Below are 12,815 nucleotides of genomic sequence, written 5' to 3' on the forward strand. Positions count from 1 at the left end.
TTTTTATTATATTTCTTATTATAACTTAAATTATTTTATCTCTATAACTGATTTTAACCCTTCATGGTGCACTGTTTTGGTACATTCAAATTTGGAAAGCGTACTTGTTGGTATGGCAGCTTCTAAGAAATACTCTGTGAGTTATCCGCCATTACACTGAGATTCTCTGCGTTTATATATTCTGAAATATACTGACAGCCAATAGTAAACAATAATAGGATTCAAAAACTGCTGAGAACCAATAAAAAATTACAATAAATAACAAAAGTCAAGGGTTCACTCTATTCCTTCAACAAAAAAATTATCTCTGCATATTCCATAATTTAACAGACTTGTCACTCCCACAGATTATACAAAAGTTATTATCCCTTCTTAAGATAATAATACCTGTAGCTCTGAGGCCTTTCACGGTTCCTGTTCAATTCTTTTTTTTCTGCCGCCTAATTTCCCCGCTTCTGATTATACCATATCGCGACAAGACTTTGACCATCTTTTGCAATCTGAGATAAGACTTTGGAATTCTCCCAGAGTTAACTGCCCCGTAGCGGAAAAACTAGTTTTGGGAAAATTTCTTAAACCGTTTTAGATACACACAAACCGAAAGCTCCATATCGTTCAGAAACAAGGGCAGTACTATCTGACAAGGTTTCCTGAAGATTTGAGGTTTCCCTTGTTACGCGATTTTGCGACTTATAATTTGGTTGTTCACCTAAGTGTAAAACCGGAAGTCTTAGAGATTTGGGACCTTCACTGTTGATCTTAGATGATATGTTGTATGTTTAAAATTTCAAGGTCAAAGGTCACTTTGAAACTTTATCTTGGCCTTGTTATGGGATGGACTCCGAAACCGTTACAGACAAAAGAATATGATGGACACCTAAAATGTGTATCTAAATAAGATCTACATCTGGTATGAGAAAACTAAGCGTAGTAAGAACCATGACCCAAAACTGATTTTAATGCTATTTTGATAGGATCGGTCAATTTTTGCAATTGATTTCAAATAAAAGTACCTACAAACTATATATATTCTTTAACAGGAGTATAAATGCTACCTAAAAATACCAAGGTCAAAGGTCACAGGTCAAAGGGCATTTGTTTTAATGGTCAAAAACTGGGTAAAAAATGTTTTTTTTGCCATTTGTGCCAACATGGTTCAAGATAGACAACTCAAACTACTTCCAATCAATTTAGAAGCATTCAGAAATCTTCACTACCTTTATTCAAAGCTTCAAATGAATCGATCAATGCATATTTATGACAAATATTTATTTTGTTTGAAACAGCGTACGTTATCATTATAACATATGCGGTCAAAACGTCGTAACTCCAAATGTAAAGTGGAAAAAATGAATCACGGGAATACAGAATAATGAAGTTTAAATTTCCTTGTATTTTCTTACAGTTCAAACTGATGGCTATCTCTTACCACTGCAAGGATAATTTAGTTAGAACTTTGTTTTTGTTTTGTTTTTTGTTTTTTTGTTTTTTTTTTGGAACTCCAGTGTTACTTTTTGTTACCTTTCCCTTCGTTGATGTGTGCAAAAAGTTGTAACATGTTTTCACGTTTTCCGAATTGTTTGATTAATGTGACAAATTAAAATATTTTAATTTGAAAATCATTCGTGAAGTAAAAATTCTGTAAAAGATTGTAAGTAATTTTGGACATTTCTAATATTCTCACACTTCACTTTTAAAATGAAATCCAGTACTGTAAATGAGTAACGGTGAATCATGGTGCTGTAACTTGAGTCTTTTATATTGGCAAGTTTCTCAGTGAAAATGAGGAGTTAATACTTTACAATCTAAGGCAACAACAATACCAATCTAACTGTTTAAGTAGTGTGATTTTCTTTTAATAAATGACAGTGTTTGAATGTTCGCTGAATAATTTTCTTTTCTAGATTTACTTGTCAATAACTACTACCAATGACCAAAGCTCATACAGTGCACCCGCGTAGATTTTTCGTGCACTAGGCTATGTCATTAAACATTGTGAATAAGAACTACGTGTGGAAACACACAGTTTATTTAACAAAGTAAAAAGTGATGTAAAACAATGGTGCATAACGCTTATAAATGCGTATCGCCTATAAGTAAATTAACCGGTTTAGCTAGTTAACTGGAGGTGACTGGATTTTAACATTGTTCACGGGAAAGCGTGGGATTTAAAATCATAACTGTTGACCAACCTTAATTACTAATTTACATTTTAACGCGGCTCGACGATCGACAGAAAACCAATAAGTATAAATGTTTTAGTGTATAAAGAAGCCTAAATAGCCAAAATCATTCCCTAAATCGGCAAGCCAAAAATTCCCAAAGTATTCTCCGGAATATTACATTCCTTTGAAAAAACAGCAAAACCGTAAATAGGTCAGAAACAAAGAACGTACAGACTATAAGTCTTAAATTAGAGAAAAGGTGTGATACACGCCTGAACTGGCTATCTGTAGAAGAAGCGATAAACCGCGCCGCGCACTCGCTTAAATACTCAGTTCAAAATGAATCAACCAATCAAAGCAAGGATATCAACTCAAATGTTATGAACTCGATCTGAGTAAAACACGTTTTGAAATAAACTGAAATTATGTAAAATACTGAGACTCGAACATTTAACGTGAAACACCGAGGCAAGCTCAAAATGAAATTTGCGACTGTTTACATCGGTAACAATGTCACATGAACAAAGCCAAATCACATGAACAGTTTGATAAGTAAACAACAATACTAAAATACCAACTAGCAACAGTCACCTCAAACGGTAATCAAGAAGAACATAATCCTTGGGTCACTACAGGACACAGTACAGTGCAATAATATAAAAATAGCCGCAATACATATGGGTACCTTTTAACCCGAAATACGTCTTCTTATGCGGCAAAGTATGCAATCTTTAACGGATTGTTAGGATATCCTTTGAACTTCATTTGTATCAAAATCCTCCATATACGTTTACATATCTTCCCTGTATCAATTTGATCCGATGGAGCAGTGTAGCGAATAGAGTCGTCACATTCTGAGACGTTGTATAATATTGATTTGTTGTGACATGCATCATTAATTTGATCCTCTATCCTACATAATAACATCTAATTGAACTGTCCCGTACTACCATACATCATGTACTAAGTTACAGTCCTAGATTAATCCCACGAGGAGGAATGACCCGGCCAGCAAAAGCTATATTTTATATAGCCTAGCTTGCCGAGTGGTCCAGGGCGCTGGACTTTGTGCAAGCGCTGTTGCCATAGATGTCACAGCGGTACAAGTTCGAGTCCCGCGGAGGGAACGACCAAAAATTTGCATCGCAAATTTGACAGTTCTAACATCGTTGGGAATTTTTCAGACCTATATATATATATATATATCTGCTTTTTATATATCAACCAAACAATGCAAAGATAACAGACTAAGAAAGTTGTCATTCGAATTATAAAATTTATATCGTAAGATCAACAGTAACTGTTATTTCTGGTTTAAAGAAATTTGCTCAACAGAAAATGACGACCTTGATTTTCTTTTACCCATTTAAGTTTTGAAGGTTTTTTTGAGGGTGAGGACGTAACCACTTACCCACACATGTTGGTTGTGTTGAATTCCAATGACCTTTAAACGTTTTCCCTGCATCCACCGTACATTTTATTGATGTGGGACCTTCGGTCGTGTACCCATTCGTGCATGTAAATGTTACTACTGAGTCAAACCGATATCCTGTCAGGATCATTGGTTCAACCAAAAAATCAGAGCCGATCAAGTCAGGACATAGTGTAGCTTGAAGAACAAGGAAACATATTTCATTCATGCTTAAAGGAATATGGCTTTTATTTAATCATAATACATTATTTCCTAAATTGTTCAATGGAGAATACCACTACAAATGTACAAAATACCCCAAAACAGACCTGATTAAGTTAATACCTCCATTCTTTTAATATATTTTTACAAGATCATTTTTTGTCCTTTATGGTTCTAAAACACACTTCCTGTAAATCATTGTTTTTGTTTTGAAAATATGCTTCTTTGACTTTAAAAAAAGAAAGCATTCTGTATTATGAATAACAAAACAAAAAGACTGTTCAGAACCATCAGAGACATTCGGAACCAGAAACAGTACAAACAGAAATATAAAGCACAAATATTTCAAACTACGATGGTGTCATCAGGTGTTCCTACAAAATAGGTATGCCTTGCTTCCCCAGCGACAACCGTTCCATTGTAAGTGAATAAAATCCGTTATGCGACAGGTTAGTTGTATATTCAACTTAATGAATTGTTAAAATTAACTGAAGGATTGTGTCTCGTATGCGAAATAAAAACCATCCATCAGTTGACATATGGTATATTTAAAATCACCACTTTTTCATATAGTTTGATTGGCATTTTGAGTATGCGTTAATGTATAGTTATGAAAGAGAATCGTGGTTATCAGGTCACTCTTTTTAAATTGGCCAACTATAAAAAAAAATCTTGTCATTGTTACTAAGCATACCAAAAGAGAAAATGATATATAAATTAAATGTCAATATCGATGGACAAAGTAAAAACCAAAACCCTTAGAACAGTCCACTTGGTTAGGGTATATATCAAAATTATATTGGAGTATATCAAGTAGTCTCAACGAAATGTTTTTCGTTTATATGGCGTATAATTGAAATTATATAGTTAAAGCAAATAAAGTCTGAATCTTACAACAACACTAAGGGTTCATTAGAAAACAGATTGAGGAATTATTATTTTTTTCATTTCAGAATAATTTTATTCCAGAAGTAACACGATTCCTGATTATTTATCATCTCGTAAACCAAAATTTGTTATGTATTTTAATGATTTTAAATGTTGATACCAGCAAATAATTATAAGGAATGACTTTCATATTTTTCTGTGCGCACTGTGTTTTACCGCACAGTTATTTCCATATAGACAAAAAATAAATCAGTGACTCCTTCAAGGAGTTTAAATACTTATAAAAAATGAACTCAAAGAATTCACATCTACAAACACTTACATTTGATATCACCTGCAAAGGAAAACAGTTTCATTTTACTATGGCATTAATGAAGGACACATCAGTACATATAAATGTGTGCCATTACAATAACCATATAATTGAATTCTAGTAAATTGCAAAAGAAAAAAAAGAATGAAACTGAAAACACACACCCAAAACAAAACAAAACAAAACCACTAACGAATTTAGAGATTAACACAAGAAAACAAAGTGAAGATAAATATTTTCTGTATAGTCAGGCAGTAAAAAGAACGATCAATATTGTATCTTGAACCAGCAAAAACATCCTTCAAATACTAACAATGCCGTGTCTTTACTTAATTGTCATGGTGCAGCAATATGAATAAGTGACTGCTGATACCATAGGGCTCTAAATGTTGCCATAGATGTCACAACGGTACGAGTTCGAGTCCCGCGGAACTTCTATAAGTTTACGTTATCTTCCCTGTATCAATTTGATCCGATGGAGCAGTGTAGCGAATAGAGTCGTCACATTCTGAGACGTTGTATAATATTGATTTGTTGTGACATGCATCATTAATTTGATCCTCTATCCTATATAATAACACCTAGATGAACTGTCCCGTACTACCATATATCGTGTACTAAGTTACAACCCAAGATTAATCTTACGAAGAGGAATGACCCGGCCAGCGAAAGCTATATTTTTATATAGCCTAGCTTGCCGATTGGTCTAGGGCGCTGGACTTAGTGCAGGCGGTATTGCCATATATGTCACAGCGGTACGAGTTCGAGTCCCGCGAAGGGAACGACCAAAACTTTGCTTAGCAAATTTGACAGTTCTAACATCGTTGGGAATTTTTCAGACTCTTCTATAAGTTTATGTTATCTTCCCTGTATCAATTTGATCCAATGGAGCAGTGTAGCGAATAGAGTCGTCACATTCTGAGATGTTATATATATATATATATATGATTATACTAATCTTAACAAGGCCGGGATAAGGTACCGGTAATATGTGTATCAAATGTATAGATTGAATAAAAAAATATTTTAATGAAAAAAAACAAACAAAAAAAAACAAAAAAAAAAAAACAAAAACAAAAAAAAACCCTAACACATAGGCTTCTGGAACAAAGTTATGTTGCTACAAGACTGAAGTCATCATTACAGAAATTGTATGGCCGTTATCATGAACTGGTAGATCAATATGCTGTATCTATCTGCACCATGACGACTGGTGTATTCAAAGGGTCATAATTTTCTTTTCACCCCTTGTTACCCCGGACTTGACTTTTATGAGCTACAGGGTGGGTCTTTCTAGAAAACCAGAGTTACTTTACGTTCTTTGTTTTGATGTCTGTTTTCAATCTGTGGTCTTTGTCCCTGGATTACATTATTTTGCTTACTGCTCTTACCTTGGTCCCCTTGATTACTCTTATACTAGATCGTCATTAGTTTTCTGTGTAAAATGAACACTTTATACCATTTATGAAATTGGTTTGTAAAAAACGAATACTCACCACAAAAGGGCACATTACAGACCTCCCATCGTGCATCTTGTCTTGTTGTGTAGCACCATGGCTTAGTTTCGGTATCACCGTCTGGTGTCCTGCAATGTTTCGCCGTGATATTCTGATGGGGGTTTACCAGCTGGAAGAGGGGTATTTAAACTCCAGTTTCGACAACGATGTCCAGATTGTGTTACATTCATAGTTCCGTTGTAATTTCTGTCAGTTAAGGTCTTTCTACAATCTGTATCTATTGATAAGATAAATATCGTACTGTCAATTAGCAAACTAAATCTACGTATAATTGATATATTCGTTTTTACAATAAATACCATTTTTCCTTAGACAATGTTCAAATATTAAGACATTAGTTACATAATCGCGTGTATCCAGTTTTTATTTTAAAACCACATTATATTTGAAATCATTAATGTAACTTCTTACTCAAAATGGTAATCAAAGCCTAAAGATTAATGAGGTTTGGTATCACCTTATTTCCTTACATTGATTAATCTGAATTAAATTAATGCAGAATATAAAGTGTTTTACTAATAATATGTTTACATATAGACTTTTTGATCATGACATCAACGTACGTATTCATGTACGCGACGACTCCATACACCAACCGATAAACACACTCATACGCGAGGGATAAACCATTTAAATAAAAGATACTATAATCACTACAGAGTGGAATAAAACAAAACTCCCACCCTTCCTCATCCTGTAGATAGCACCAAGGTCCCTTTGGAGATTCTAGATCACCCACTGGTGCACGACAATATTTCAATTGACCATAGGTGTTATGACCAGTGTCACTCCACAACTTGCATATTTTACCAGTGACAGTTGTATTTTTCCTTCCACCGTATCGTCCTGTCCAGTTACTTGGATATGAATCAATACAGTCTGCATCTCCTGTAACTAGTAAAACAATGAAAATTACTGTATTGTTCTTTTTTTAATTTTCGATTGAAGTAAAATGTTATAACAATACATATAGTTTCAGTGTTGAACATTTAAGATCAATAAACTGTTTTTTTTGGTGAATTTTCTATAAGATTTGATGTTCCTCTACCAGACCCGGGAACCATTTGTGATCGTATAAAAAACTTGCTTTTCTGTTAATGAACAGTTGTGCATAAAAACTTTATTTGTTTGACGATTTGTTCAACGTGTCATACATTTTTCTTTCATCTTTCGACTTTCCAGAACTTGACCTTTTATGAGCAACATGATAGGTGCATCAAGCCCATGCTGCCAAATTTTAGTCAAGTCCGAGTTGCTCATTTAATTTTGTTGCTTTGTACGTGGAATTTTAATTGTTGTATGTTCTTTGTTGTGTGTGTGTGTTTTCCATGTTTTCTTCCTTGGATATCATTTCCTTGATATCCGCAAGAATCTTGGTTCCTTGATTACTCTTGAAATTTGACGAAACAACTTTGGAATACATCTAAACATTGACAACAAGATTTATTGATTGAATGCATCTAAAATATAGGGAAGGTGTATATAAAAGATTGTATACTGATAAAAAACAACTAAAGATCGGTGCAAATATTCAACGAATAACAGAAGTGACAGTCTACAGTTTGAATAATGAATAATTGAATTGCGAGCACCGAGAAGGAAGTTAACTCTACAGCTTTTACATATATCTAAATTTCCATTAAGGTTTTCCAATATACCAACAAAAAATAAGTCATATACCGGATGTGATAAAAAAAACTAATGGTCGTTACGAAGAAAAATGATCTTTTCTTTTGTCAAACAAATGAATATGTTTTATTGATGATCATGTTTAAGTAAAACTGAATAATTCTTTCTTTTCAGATGGTCATATGGTATTTTTCTGTTCTTTTGTTTGCTTTATTAAAAGAAATATATATGGTTAAAACTGTTCGTAAAAATCACGTATATTTCTACCCATCGATTCTAATGAAAGACCGATAGTGCAATGACTTTTTTCACAATTCCGGACTTACACAAGTTGTACTTTGATCTTTCTCAGTTAAAACCTGACATTTTTCTGTTCCAAGTTGACATTCATCACACACTTCCAAATTGTGAGAAATATCGAGTTGGAACTTAGAAATGTGAAAAAAAGTCATTGCACTTCGGGTCTGTCGTAGAGCCCGCTGTTCAGTTCCACCGGCTGTTTATGGACCTAAGCCGCCTCATAAATAATAAAGCTTTGATTGTATTATTCAAATCGAAGCGTAAATTTTCTTAGAAAGGAAATGCATAGGGTATTTTCTAGAAATTTGTCAGTTCCTTCACCTTCTTTTGTGTGCATTTGTTAACGTCATAGGTTATGCGTAAAATGGTTACGCCTTCCGCGGAGAACTGTTATTATTCCGGAATATGTTGAAATTACGAAACCGTCCTACAAAAGGCTCTGCTTCAGCTGCTCGTGATGGTAAAGCAACTCGGGTGTAGATAATATGAAGGCATGTGTGAAGGAAAGGATTGGCTATTGATAATCTAGACGTACAAACTATATAAACGAAAGTTCAGAATCGGTAAAACCACGAGTATGAATAAACTTTTTGGCGATTGATTCTGAGAAGTATTTGTTGGCTTCCCGATTATAAACTATAGAAAGATGTTGTCCGTTGCAGGTAATCAGCAATGAGCATAATGCAACAGAGAAAAAATAACGACCAAATTATAATTGTATAAGTTGTTATGATCTATCGATGACTAGTTAAATCGATGATGATGATGCTGTGACTTGGTCAACCTGGCGGTCACATATGTTAAAATTAATATGCATATGCAATATGTTCGTCGAGTCAAAAAAAAAAAAGATGAACACGATGTAAAGAAAACGGACATAAAATTGCACTTAAAGATTTTAAAGAGTAGCGATAGCGATGAAAGATGTATTGGGTGCATTGAGTCAGCGACGTCAATAAAATGCGAAAAGTATAAAAATATTTTATTTCATATTATGATTCTAACTTAAAATTTGTTTCATTTTCAAATGCTGTGATACATGTAGCTTTCATTATTTGGAAGAGTGTAAACGACAGTATAAGAAACAACATTGATTATATATCATCAAATGTCTTTTTGATTTAAAGATTTGCAGATAAACGTTTTCTTTGTTCAACAAACGTGATGCATTTTTATCTATTCATACAATTGTACGTTGACGAAGGCAAATGAATCATATAACAAACGAAGAAACAGTCCAAATATTGAAATTGCAAATAAATTCAATTACCGACCCATTACATTATTCTTATCATTTCGTTATTTACAGTAGAAACGTGACCATTCTTATCCCTAGTCAAAATAAAATCCTAGTTAGTGTTGCAAATTGTGACAGCCAGGTTTTAAGTACTTCTCCATCTATCAATCGGACAAAATGTGTAGATGGTGTGGCATTTGAAGGACAAAAACACGTGAAAACTTCCATTTCAAGATACTGATAGGTAAAATGTAGTTGTGTAATGCACTTTGAAAAAATGGCAGGGAAATTTTCTCGCTTATTTGTCTTATATAAGCAATAAAACAATTTCAACATCACAGATGCTTCAGAATAAATTTAAATAGTCTTTTAGATATTTTCTAGGTGTATTTAATATATGAGGCAAAAACGACTTAGTTGGGAAGTGTGATGTACCACCCTTTGCCTGATTCTTACACAGAAATATACGTAAATACTACATGAATAATAGAAGTTTTGTTTGTTCGTGACAAGGATACATCATCATTCTTATTAAATAAAAGAATTGGCCTATTTATCATGTACCATAAATTTCCTCAATCTAAATTCAAATTATTGTTCAAGAGGCTGTCCATGTAAAAAAGGTTGTCGGTGACACAATAAAAATTTGTGTTAAACATTTTCACCTATTACATATCTCAAATGCATCCTCTATCAGTATCACTTTTGAATAGTACAAAGTTATACACAATCCTTCAATAAAAATGGGTTGAATAGGTTTGTATTGTGTCTAATGAAACGTTTTAGATTAGATAAAACCAAATTGAATCAGAAATGTAGATTAAGTACCCGTTTTGTTTTAACCTTCTTAAAATATGTTTAAATTCATCTTTATCCAGTTCGTCCTTTTTTGGGGTTATATTTTTTTTGTGGTTATAGTTTGCATTATTGATTGACTCTTAATACATCGTCTGAATATAGCTGAAACAGTGCTGTTCGGACGTTAAACCCCAACAAACAAACACACAAGACTCTTAATACATCGTAAACTGTCTGAGTGTAAAGTCTTGAATCTCAAAGTTGAATGTTGTTTTTTTTAAGAAGGAATAAAAACATTGAAATTCATTCAAAGTCGGTTGTAACTCTTCAGTTTGAGCAAATGTCCGTTTTACCAAGTATCGGAATTAACTTGAATCTGTATATTCCCTCCTTTCAGGAAACAAAACATCATTGATAATTTAATGAATCCTGTCTAAACTGAAAGCTGGATAGTCAAGAGACCTGACAACACAAGACATTGTTAGCCTATTCATATCGATTTCAACATGTTCAATGTATTTCTGACCCATGTAAACCACATCCCTCTCAAATTACAGGAAGGCGACCAGATTAGTCGGGTTTCATTGTAAATTACTTAATCACCAGTCATCGAATTTCTATCTGGTCGAAATAGTCACAAATCCCACAAGTAGAGACACGAATAGCCAACAAAAAAACTGTATAAACATACGTGTAAGTATATTATCCGTTAAATAGTTTACTCATAACAAGTACAACAGTTTCAAACAATATTCAACGCTTACCTTGAGCTACTGTGAGTATTCCAGTATTGAGTATAAAAATTACAAAACGGATGAACATTGTTACTTCATGAAATCAGTTCGAATAGGATCCTATATAAACGAAGAAACCTAAACAAGGAAGTAGAGGTTGTTCGAATATTTGTTTTTGTAGATAACACAATGAATACCGAGTTTAAAGTGTTAATATTAAATACGATATCTGATCGATATACATAAGACAGAAGGGACTACTTACAGTTTGAAAAAAAATAAGAAATAAAAAAAAATCACAAAAGATTATTAAGTTAATTAAACGACAATACAACCAAACATTAATTAAATATTTCAAAAAGCCAACTTGCTTGTGTTTTCAAAATGTTCTTGTTTATAAGCAACATAACTTGCTTTTGAATGTTATTCTTTTAGAAATCTGAATGCCCTTCAGACACTGAAATTCACCCGGAAAAGTTAGGAGAAATTACGTAAATTCATTATAAACGTTTTATTAGAACGACACATGAAGTATTTCATTCTGAGTCTAAGCATTTTAAGTATTTTATGCAATCGACGTGTAATACTAGTAAATTTAAGCTCTTCCCAAATTTTATCGAAGTAGTCAATACACTTTTCTCTGTAAGTAGTATGTGTTTTTAATACGTCCTTAATAAATCTTTGAATAATTAAATACATAAATATATAATATACATTGTATAAGTCTGCTCATTTTATATATTTGTAAAGACCAGCTGATTTCAAAATTAAATAAAGGAAATCTATTACTACTTCTGTGACTTCTGACCATGGCAAGGTAACGACAAATACATATATTCAATTAATCAATTATATAAGATATACAAGTCGAAAATTGAAGCAATGAACTTGGATTGATTGTATCTAAATATCCGAGAGTATTTACTTGATTTGAAAATAGTTTGAACTTAAATGACTTTGAAACGAAGTCTGAGGCAACAGGTGATACAGACATAAAAAGCGGCGTTGTAGAAAATACGAATAACATAGCCGCCATTACTAAAAATAGAATGTAGAGGTCTGACAGTAGTTTTTCGCGTGTATTTCTAATGCCAACAAAAAGTGTTCAGCATGATAAAATCCATCTGTTGGCACATTTTTGGTTTTAATCCATTGCGCCACCCTTTTTCTACGTTTTTTTTTCCTATTTGAAATATCATTTCTTTCAATAAATTTCTTCTCTGACACTATTTGACCAATTCGAACCGAACCTGGTATGAATGTTTCTTGGGGTATCCTGCATTGAACTGATGTGGGGATTTTTGATTCGTTTAAAAGCATGGACGGCGTAACTAAAAATAGAAAGTAGTAGTCAGACAGTAGTTTTTCGCATATACCTCCAAAATCGTTATTTTAGCTAAATTCTTTCAGTAGCTACAATGATTCTGATTATTAAGCATACAAAAGTCTTAGGGATAAAAGTTGTCAGACGAATCCTAGTAAGAGATATTGCCCTTAAAAGGGGAAAATGACTGGGTTTGTTTTTGACAGTTTTCAGTTAATACATGCATTTTAAAAACTATGATATAGAGAAAAAAACTGAAACGATCTTTATGATCAGT

At 33.1% G+C, this 12,815-nt stretch overlaps 2 protein-coding genes across 5 annotated transcripts in view; both read right to left on the minus strand.

The window, feature by feature from the left end:
* Positions 1–5,351, minus strand: part of LOC148605217 (beta-2-glycoprotein 1-like) — a 13,457-nt gene extending 8,106 nt beyond the window's left edge. The window contains exons 1-2 of one of the 2 annotated variants that reach the window (XM_088547995.1): positions 5,009–5,351; positions 3,577–3,774 (exon numbers count right to left, since the gene is read on the minus strand). In XM_088547995.1, the coding sequence (XP_088404121.1) occupies positions 3,577–3,774; positions 5,009–5,042 (232 nt within the window). In that variant the 5' untranslated portion in view covers positions 5,043–5,351. The remainder of the gene's footprint in view (positions 1–3,576; positions 3,775–5,008) is intronic. The other variant, XM_088547994.1, reaches the window with a different exon arrangement.
* A 1,146-nt stretch (positions 5,352–6,497) lies between these two features.
* Positions 6,498–11,484, minus strand: LOC148605218 (plasminogen-like). Of its 3 annotated transcripts, none has more exons than XM_088547998.1 (3): positions 11,245–11,484; positions 7,327–7,410; positions 6,498–6,733 (listed from the first exon to the last, which is right to left on the minus strand). In XM_088547998.1, exons 1-3 carry the CDS (start codon positions 11,300–11,302, stop codon positions 6,570–6,572), a joined length of 306 nt encoding a protein of 101 aa, XP_088404124.1. In that variant the 5' UTR covers positions 11,303–11,484; the 3' UTR covers positions 6,498–6,569. The 3 variants fall into 3 exon arrangements, with proteins under 3 accessions (XP_088404124.1, XP_088404127.1, XP_088404123.1); XM_088548001.1 differs by having other exon boundaries at positions 7,200–7,410; positions 11,245–11,432; XM_088547997.1 differs by having other exon boundaries at positions 7,171–7,410; positions 11,245–11,374.
* Between the last annotated feature and the right edge of the window lie 1,331 nt (positions 11,485–12,815).

The sequence above is a fragment of the Perna viridis genome, chromosome 10, assembly GCF_037379345.1.
Source record: "Perna viridis isolate PV_CMFRI_1.1 ecotype Kerala chromosome 10, ASM3737934v1, whole genome shotgun sequence".
Taxonomy (NCBI): Eukaryota; Metazoa; Mollusca; class Bivalvia; order Mytilida; family Mytilidae; genus Perna; species Perna viridis.